Source organism: Aethina tumida, chromosome 3 (assembly GCF_024364675.1).
Source record: "Aethina tumida isolate Nest 87 chromosome 3, icAetTumi1.1, whole genome shotgun sequence".
NCBI lineage: Eukaryota > Metazoa > Arthropoda > Insecta > Coleoptera > Nitidulidae > Aethina > Aethina tumida.
This window is the reverse complement of record NC_065437.1, coordinates 3,379,436-3,390,039: the sequence shown is the minus strand read 5'-3', so window position 1 is coordinate 3,390,039 and position 10,604 is coordinate 3,379,436. Positions and strand designations below refer to the sequence as shown.

At 20.9% G+C, this 10,604-nt stretch overlaps 1 protein-coding gene across 3 annotated transcripts in view; it reads right to left on the bottom strand.

The window, feature by feature from the left end:
* Positions 1–1,289: 1,289 nt before the first annotated feature.
* Positions 1,290–10,604, bottom strand: part of LOC109603008 (autophagy-related protein 16-1) — a 566,938-nt gene continuing 557,623 nt past the window's right edge. For 2 of the 3 annotated variants that reach the window (XM_049965153.1, XM_049965155.1), the window contains 2 exons: positions 7,145–7,291; positions 1,290–2,523 (listed from right to left, as the gene is read on the bottom strand). In XM_049965153.1, coding sequence (XP_049821110.1) covers positions 2,409–2,523; positions 7,145–7,291 — 262 coding nt within the window. In that variant the 3' untranslated portion in view covers positions 1,290–2,408. The remainder of the gene's footprint in view (positions 2,524–7,144; positions 7,292–10,604) is intronic. The other variant, XM_049965154.1, reaches the window with a different exon arrangement.

Genomic DNA, 10,604 nt, shown 5'->3' with positions numbered 1-10,604 from the left:
CCTAGGCTAGATAGCATTACATTGATTTGGTTAGGTCTGGATTTTATAGAGTTATATGAAAACATTCATTTTCCTAAAGATATTATATGGATATTAATTAAAATATTCGTACAGAATAAACATTATTTGACTTACCTTATAATGTTTGTTAAGTTAGGTTATGTTAGATTATCACTTATAAATACATAGATTAATGTATTGCAAAATACATATTTTCTTTAAACTACTCATTTGACATATATTAAAGTATTATTTATCATAAAAACAATGTAAGTAATAACTAAATAAATTAAAATTATTATTTATGAACTGGATTCTTTTATTTTTTTAATAATTTTCTTGTCTAGCCTTTATTATTTATTACGTTATAAATTGTATGAACAGAATTATATGAAAATATTCTTTTTCTCAAAGATTTTATATAGATATTAATTAAAATATTCATAAAGAATAAACTTTATGTAACTTACCTTAAAATGTTTTTTAAGTTAGGTTAGGTTAGGTTATCATTTATAAATACAAATTTTAAAGTATTGAAAAATCTTAATTTGACGTATATAACATATAATTTATTCTAGGAACAATGTAATTAATAATGAAAAAAAAATTAAAATTATATACTCATAAACGTGGACGTGTTTATATGAAAATATTTTTTCCTAAAGACAATATAGATAATAAATATAATATTTGTAAAAAATAAACTTCATTTGACTTACCTTATAAGCCTGTTGAATTACGTTAGATTAGGTTATCATTTATAAATACATATGTATCGTATACGTTTTTTAAATAGGTTAAGTTACGTTTCACTGAGATAAATTAAGTTAAGATAAACCCAAATATTGTCTTATTGTAATTAAATACTGTAAATATTTAAGTTGATTAAATTAGTTTTATTGAGATAGGTTAGGTTAGGTTATCATTTATAAATACATATGTATCGTATACGTTTTTTAAATAGGTTAAGTTACGTTTCACTGAGATAAATTAAGTTAGGATAAACCCAAATATTGTCTTATTGTAATTAAATACTGTAAATATTTAAGTTGATTAAATTAGTTTCATTGAGATAGGTTAGTTTAGGTTAAGTTTAAACGTATATATTAATATTTTAATGTGTTGGAAAATGTATTTCATTTACTTTTGAAGCTTAATTTGAGATATATAAATAAATTAACATTAAAACATTAACTTTTATATTTAATAAAAATGTATTTTCCTTGAAATATTCTGCACCAAGTAAAGTTACTTTAGGGTAGGTTATAAATTAAAAATTAATTTTCCTTTAAACCTTTATTCGACATATATAAAAACATTTTTTTCTGAAAAACAATGTAGATAGCAAATTTCAATATAAGTTATATATTATACATTTTTAAGGTACGTTATGATTATAATAAAATTTCACTGAGACTCTTAATATTATTAATTCAATTCCACTATATAAAAATATTAAGTCTTATACAAAATTAACAATAGAAGTAACCAATTATTAAAAAATAGGCAGTACAATTTTTACATGAGTTTAAGATACTAAATAATAAAACTTATAAATTCGAATTATGTACAAAAACACTCAAAAACAAAGCTGTGATTTAGAATTTTAACCATGTTATAATTCTTTTAAATATTAATTAAGGGTTCCTTTACAGAAATATTCAATTTGGGTATTTTAAAATTCAATTATTAATATTATTGTGGTGTTGATTGCTAAAATAAATTGCTAGGGAAGTTCCAACGATAATTTATTGCTTTTATTTAATCTGAATACCATAATAAGAATTACAACACAGTTTACTTATGACGATATTATTATAAAATAAAATAAAACCAGTCCAATTTACTACTATTTACAAGCAAGACAATGTACAAGGTTTATATTTATTTTATTAACAAAATAAAAGGTGAAACAACTTAAGTGAAATAACAAATACATAAATTTGTTGCTCAGAAATAATCTCAGACAATTAATTTAATAATTTGGTCGAATTGTGATGCCTTTTTATAATCTCTCGTAGTACTGAAATAAAATTTAACTTTAACACTACTTATAAATGAGGATGTTCCAACGTTAAGTCTATAAGATAATACGTAAATAAATTGCATTGACTATGAAAGGTTTGCTAACGTCGTTGATTTGATAAAACAAAACTCGATTATTTATTTATATTAATTAGTTCCACGTTAATTCGTTAAGTGAAGCATACAGAAGTAAACAAAAAGTATACAAAAATGTAACAGCCATGTAAAAAACATCCTCGCACCATCCAAACTGTATAATTTAAAAGCACGTTTTTTTTAATTAAAAATGAAAAGACAAAAAGCACAGCAACAATTTGTTCGACGCATGCGACAAACCGGGTCCCTCGTGTTTCCGTACGGTTACGTCGCTGTCACACGTGCGTTCACATGTCACCCCATATGATGGCCTTCTTGGATCTGTCGACGCTGGCCAGGAATGTACCGTATGGATGCCACCCAGTAGCCGTCACCGCGGACCTGGAGAAGAGGCCATGAGATCTTCTCAGAGCATGTAACAAATATGACAAGCATGCAGCGGTCGCATAACTCTAACGCCGTATACCACTGGTTTATTGAAATCGCTGCTCATGGTGCCGACGTCGGTTTTCGTTCATGTTCACGTTCGTGTGGCCGAAACGAAAAATTGCCAGGCGATTATTGTTACGTGTATGTTATGTATGTTGGTTATTATGGAAATAACTATAATTGTTTTAATTAACTGCAATTTAACGACAATGGTAAATGAAGTTGTTCTCTAGTAAGTTCAGATTAACATATCTAGACACTTAGTACTTTGGAAATAATATTTAATTAATGATAACAATGTAAAAGTACAAATTTTCAGATTCAATATAAAAATATAAAAAAAATATAATTTAGGAAATAAAAAGTTTGATTTAAAACAATTATTAGTAACAAAACAAAAAAAGAATTAAGTTAATATGAAAGAACTTTAATCAAGATTTCATAGACAAAATTGAATTACGAACAGAAATAATAAAATAATAATAAAAATAACAAATTTTATAAAGAAGTTTAAGGTTTTTTTATTTAATCCAGGAAGTTTCTTTTATTTGTTTAAGATTTTATTGAAAAATTTAATTCTATAAAAGAAAATAAACGGAAATCTTAAATTTTTTAGCCTAAAAGTCGTAGAAAATATTTAAGGTTCTGATAGAAACTTACAGTTCCATACAAAAAGTATCAAAACTATTATATAAAAAATATTTTCTAAAAAAAAGAATAAATATTGAATATAGAAGATTTCATATAAAAAATGTACAATATAAATTTAAAGATTTTTAAAGAACTTTAAAAAATATTAAATGATTAAAAAAATTGATACAAATAATTAGAAATAGAAATATTTAAGTTCAAACAGAAAAAGTAGTTTCACAAAAAGTTATTTATAAAAACTATATTTTCATATGAAAAAGTTCCAATAGAAAATTATTTGATATAAAAAATTAGATACTTTCTAAAAAGAAAGAAAACAACAATAGAAAATATTTATAATTTTTTTTATAATGAGAATTGTAAATATTTTAGGAATATTGTTTCTAAGATTTAAACAAAAATGTTTCAAGTTTATTTAAGAAAGTTCAATAAATTTTTGGGAAATGATTCAAAAAATTAAAAAATTCTTTTAAAACAGATTAAAAAATAATTAATTTATAAAAAATTACGAATTTGTACTAAAATTTTAAAAATATTTAGTTATTAATAATTACTTAAATAATTAATTTGATTATATTTTTTATTTAACTTTAATATTTTTAAAATATCAAAATTAAAAAATAAAAAAAAACACATTTTTTATTGTTATTAGTAAGCAAAAAATATTTGACAAAAATTTTAAAAAATATTGTACATAATTGTACTAAATCTTTAAAAAGTTCAATAAATTTTTGGGAAATGATTCAAAAAATTAAAAAATTCTTTTAAAACAGATTAAAAAATAATTAATTTATAAAAAATTACGAATTTGTACTAAAATTTTAAAAATATTTAGTTATTAATAATTACTTAAATAATTAATTTGATTATATTTTTTATTTAACTTTAATATTTTTAAAATATCAAAATTAAAAAATAAAAAAAACACATTTTTTATTGTTATTAGTAAGCAAAAAATATTTGACAAAAATTTTAAAAAATATTGTACATAATTGTACTAAATTTTTAAAAATAGTTAATTATTATTAAATATTTAATTTAATTACTTTTATTATTAATTTTAATGTGTTTAAAATATTTCTTGTCTAAATTATTTATTTTCATATTTATCGCACAAAAAAAATATTTAACATTCCGTTTAAAAAAAGAATTCAAAAATATTATTAATTTGTACTAAATTTGTAAAAATCTTTAATTATTATTAGTTACTTAATTAAATTATATATATTATTAATTTTTTATTTGATTTTAATATTTTTAAAATATTAATTTACTGTTTTCAGACACTTCAGGCAACAATTATTAAATAATTATATATAATACAATTTTTATCCAAAAAAATATTATTTGATTTAAAAAAAAAAATAAAAAGTTGTACTAAATTTTTAAAAATATTTAATTATATATTATTAATTAATTTATTAAAATATGTTTATTATTTATTTTTAATTTAACTTTAATATGTAATTATTCAAAATTTATAAATATACAGAAAACAATTAGTAAATAATTATATTTAAATTTATAAAAAAATTACAAAATTATACTAAATTTTTAAAAATATTTAATTATTTATTATTAATTAGTTAATTAAAATATTTTATTATTTAATTTTAAAATTTTTTTACTTATTTTTAATTTAACTTTAATATTTAATTATTCAAAATTTAAAAATAACTCAATACAGACAACAATTATTAAATAATTATATATAAAATAATTTTTATTATTATTAAAAGGCAGCAAAAAGTTATTTGATTTAAATTTATGAAAAAATTACAAAATTTAAAAAAAAAAATAATTATACATTATTAATTAATTAAAACATTTTTATTAGTTATTTTTTATATTTAATTTTAATTTTTTAAATATTAATTAATTAATTTAATTATTTTAATTTCTTATTTTTAATTTAACATTAATATTTAATTATTTAAAATTTAAAAATAACTCATTACAGACAACAATTATTAAATAATTATATGCAAGATATTTTTTATTATTATTAGTTATTTTACTAATAGTAATTAAAATATTTTTATCATATATTTTTTTATTTAATTTTAATATTTTAAAAATATTTAATATATATTATTAATTATTTTATTTTTTTGTTACTTACTTTTAATTTAATTTTAATATTTAATTATTAAAAATTAAAATATAATTCAATACAGACAACAATTATTAAATAATTATACATAATATATTTTTTATTATTATTTAAAGACAAAAAATTATTTCTTTTTGTACCCAATTTTTAAAAATATTCAATTATATATTATTAATTATTTAATTAATTAATTAAAATATTTTTATAACTTTGATTATTTATTGTTTTTTATATTTAAAAGTTTAGTCCTTTATAGACTAATAAACAAATAAAACATTTTTTAAAAACTAATAAATTTTTACAAAATAAAGTTTTACAATAGAAACATATAATTTGAAATCATAGAATATAGTTTCAGATAATAAATTTGAAACATAAATTTTTTATTTAATTTTAATATTTAATAAATATTTCTTATATTTAAAAGAAATTTTATCTTAGTATCACGAAATAAAATTTTGAAATAGAAATTTATAAAGTCAAATAAAAGTGTGATTGTTTCAAATAAGAAATTTAAAAAATATCTACACAAAAATAATTAAAATTTATTTAAAATTAATTAAAAATGTTATTTCAGAGTATTTTTATAAATATATAAAAAATAATTACACATTAAGTTTTCATAAAATTCGAAACAATAATAATTTTATATAAAAAATTTAACGAATTATTAAATAGAAAGTTATCAGCTTTAAAGCAAAAAATATATTAAATTAGAGAATATATAAGTAATAAAAGGTACTAAATGTAATAAGTATATAAATAAAAATATTTAATAGAAATTTATATTTTTATATTTATTATTATCAAATTTGACCAAAGAATCGACCATGTAGAATATAATAAATCTATAAACATCTTAAAATTCATCAAAAAAGGTTTTTAATATAAAATGAGCTTATATATGAAAGTAAACTGAAATTACTCGTAACATTTCAATAAACATATTTAAAATTTTAATAAAATACGTTATTTATGCGTTACATCATGCATAATGTTAACGTAAGATACGTCTTTTGACCTTCTTCAATATTTCACCGAACAAGAAAATTTTATTCATTTGGAAAACTTGAAAATCTAAAAACACTTTAAGAAATATTTAAATACGAGGCAGACAAACAGCACAGCACTGCTTTGAGGATATAAATTGAACCGAACATTATGCGAAAAATAACGTTTCGATGGCGATTTCAATATTCCTGTGTATACATCTAAAATTTCAAATGGAAAATAAATCCTTTCAGCCGCTAAAATTGGCAAAATAGACCTAATAAAATCATAGATATTTTCGTATAATTGGATTTGTTGAACACACATGTGTATCAACTTGTTTAATATGTACAGAATTTGGAAAATGTTTTAAAAGCATAATAATTTGTGTTTTATGTTAAAAATTTTAAAAATTATTAATATGCCCAAAAGCAGCACAGATCAATAAACATTTTGTGTTCCAATCATTAATATTAATTTAAAATGGATTAAAAAATCAACTAACGAATTGTTAATTGAACATACAACAATTCACAAAAGATGAAATGTTAAAATTCAATTTATTAAAATTATTTAATTTCAATAAAATGGATGGTTAATATACGTTCTGTATTTTACATACACAAAGTTGTAATTTATTTTGCCAATTTAACCCTTTCAAAAGAAACCTGAAAACGACTGTTAATTTAAAATAATTTAAAGTTCAAACCATTTTCACAAATTATATTTTTAATTAAAGTATCTCTTTGTGGGATAAAAATTAAATTTAAATTAAAGAAAATGATGTTGCACATATAAAGCAATTAACTACCAAAAGAAGTGGTAAAAACCTAAACTCACCCATGATCTTTGAGTATCGTCTCATTTTTTGAACTAACAACATTCCAAATATAAACGCCACCATCAGCAGAACCCACAGCCACATATTGACCATCCGGACTGAACGTCGCCCTAGACCAATCACAACCAACTTTGAATCCTTCGGAGCTGAAAAAGGCAACATAATTATTCTACAATTATATATTTTCTTATTGAAAAACATAAGTCATAAGTTTTTGTGAAGGCATGTCTAATTTTAACGGCCACTTCTGAATGCCTCGATTTGAGGAGACGTTAAAGAACAACGTGGGACCAAATAAAATAGAATAAACTTTAATTATACTTCCTGAAGCAACATCAACTTATCCATTCTGCGCATTAACCCTTTAACGAACATTAACTAAATAAGTGGCTTTTTCTGCGTCACAGTTATTAGTGCACATTAAATGAGTTTACGATTTAATTTTTATGGTAGTGAAAATATTGCTGAAACGACCTGAAAAAATAAACTGGGGGGCTTTTAAAGCTGCAATAATTAATTAATACAAGGCAAGTGATTTGAATTTAACGCACGAAGGTGGATAAGTCGGTTGGTTGTTCGCGTATTGTCAGAACGGCGTTGATTTATTCGATATTCTTCCGTGTTTTGACGTGCAAACTTAAATCTGGAAAGTTTCCCCATTACCCGTGCATTTCGCACTTTATATTCAGCCGTTTTTCTCCATCTTTCACACTTTAAATTATGAATGAAACATGATTGGTTCGCACTACTTTATGACGTATTATAGTCGTTTTAACAAAAACAAAAAAAAAAAAATGAAAAAATGACGGCCGCACAAAGTGATATATCTACCGTGTAAAAAGGCACTCTAAATCACGGGATTCTGAAACTTGTACTCACTATTTTCAACGCCCGAGTTTAATGAATACTGCATGAACTGCGGGTATGCATTATTAAACTTCAAATTCGAATGAAATGAAGAAGCGAGTCGGTGCGACGGAAAATTTTTAAGTCACTTTCAAAACGGATTCAATTTTATATAATTTTTTTTTTTGTGAGGCTTCAGGAAAATGGTTACTGGAGATTCATTGACGTAAACATGGAACTAAAGCTTTTATTGAAGTACACTTTAGTGACTCTTAGCCAAAAAAAAACAGGACTGGAGCTTTACTACTATTGACTTGTTGGAGAGGTGTGGAGATCAGCAATTTGGTCAATTTATCACCATGAGGCTTGAATATCGGACATAATATACTGTCGATTTTATCACCATCAATCAAAAAGCTGACTATACATTTAAAGTAACTAAAATAAAGATAGTTTCCTAATGTTAAAAGGCACTAGTTTATGGTAAAATAATTGAAGATTTTTTGGTACTAATTCTTCAGCACCCATTCATCACTTTTATCTTTTACTTTATATTAATTCAAATTTTTTATCACAATTTTTAATTCTCCTTTAGTTAATTGTTTAATTTAGATCAATATTTATTGTTTTAAGGACAGAAGACTTAAAAATTAAATTAAAACTGATAATTTAACGATGATATTTCTGGATTAAATAAAATAATTGAAGATTTTTTGATACTGATTCTTCAGCACCATATTTATCATTGAATTCATCATTTTGTCTTTTACTTTATACTAATTCTACTTTTTTATCAATATTTTTTAATTCTCTTTTAGTTAACTGTTTAATTTAGGTCAATATTAATTGTTTTAAGAATAGAAAACTTAAAAATTAAATTATATTTTTGAAAGAAACTGATAATTTAAGGATACTATTTCTGGATTAAATTAAATAATTGAAGATTTTTCGATACTCATTCTTCAGCACCATATTTATCATTGAATTCATCACTTTTATCTTTTACTTTATACTAATTCATCTTTTTTATCAATATTTTTAAATCTCCTTTAGTTAATTGTTTAATTTAGATCAATATTTATTGTTTTAAGGACAGAAAACTTAAAAATTAACTTATATTTTTGAAAGAAACTGATAATTTAAGGATAATATTTCTGGATTAAATTAAATAATTGAAGATTTTTCGATACTCATTCTTCAGCACCATATTTATCATTGAATTCATCACTTTTATCTTTTACTTTATACTAATTCATCTTTTTTATCAATATTTTTAAATCTCCTTTAGTTAATTGTTTAATTTAGATCAATATTTATTGTTTTAAGGACAGAAAACTTAAAAATTAACTTATATTTTTGAAAGAAACTGATAATTTAAGGATAATATTTCTGGATTAAATTAAATAATTGAAGATTTTTCGATACTCATTCTTCAGCACCATATTTATCATTGAATTCATCACTTTTATCTTTTACTTTATACTAATTCATCTTTTTTATCAATATTTTTAAATCTCCTTTAGTTAATTGTTTAATTTAGATCAATATTTATTGTTTTAAGGACAGAAAACTTAAAAATTAAATTATATTTTTGAAAGAAACTGATAATTTAAAAATAATTTTTCTGGAGTAAATTAAATATTTGAAGATTTTTCGATACTCATTTTTCAGCACCTTATTTATCATTGAATTCATCACTTTTGTCTTTTATTTTATACTAATTCAACTTTTTTATCAATATTTTTAATTCTCTTTTAGTTAACTGTTTAATTTAGGTCAATATTAATTGTTTTAAGGATATAAAACTTAAAAATTAAATTATGTTTTTGAAAGAAACTCATAATTTAAGAATAATATTTCTGGATTAAATTAAATAATTGAAGATTTTTCGATACTCATTCTTCAGCACCATATTTATCATTGAATTCATCACTTTTATCTTTTACTTTATACTAATTCATCTTTTTTATCAATATTTTTAAATCTCCTTTAGTTAATTGTTTAATTTAGATCAATATTTATTGTTTTAAGGACAGAAAACTTAAAAATTAACTTATATTTTTGAAAGAAACTGATAATTTAAGGATAATATTTCTGGATTAAATTAAATAATTGAAGATTTTTCGATACTCATTCTTCAGCACCATATTTATCATTGAATTCATCACTTTTATCTTTTACTTTATACTAATTCATCTTTTTTATCAATATTTTTAAATCTCCTTTAGTTAATTGTTTAATTTAGATCAATATTTATTGTTTTAAGGACAGAAAACTTAAAAATTAAATTATATTTTTGAAAGAAACTGATAATTTAAAAATAATTTTTCTGGAGTAAATTAAATATTTGAAGATTTTTCGATACTCATTTTTCAGCACCTTATTTATCATTGAATTCATCACTTTTGTCTTTTATTTTATACTAATTCAACTTTTTTATCAATATTTTTAATTCTCTTTTAGTTAACTGTTTAATTTAGGTCAATATTAATTGTTTTAAGGATATAAAACTTAAAAATTAAATTATGTTTTTGAAAGAAACTCATAATTTAAGGATAATATTTCTGGATTAAATTAAATAATTGAAGATATTTCGATACTGATTCTTCAGCA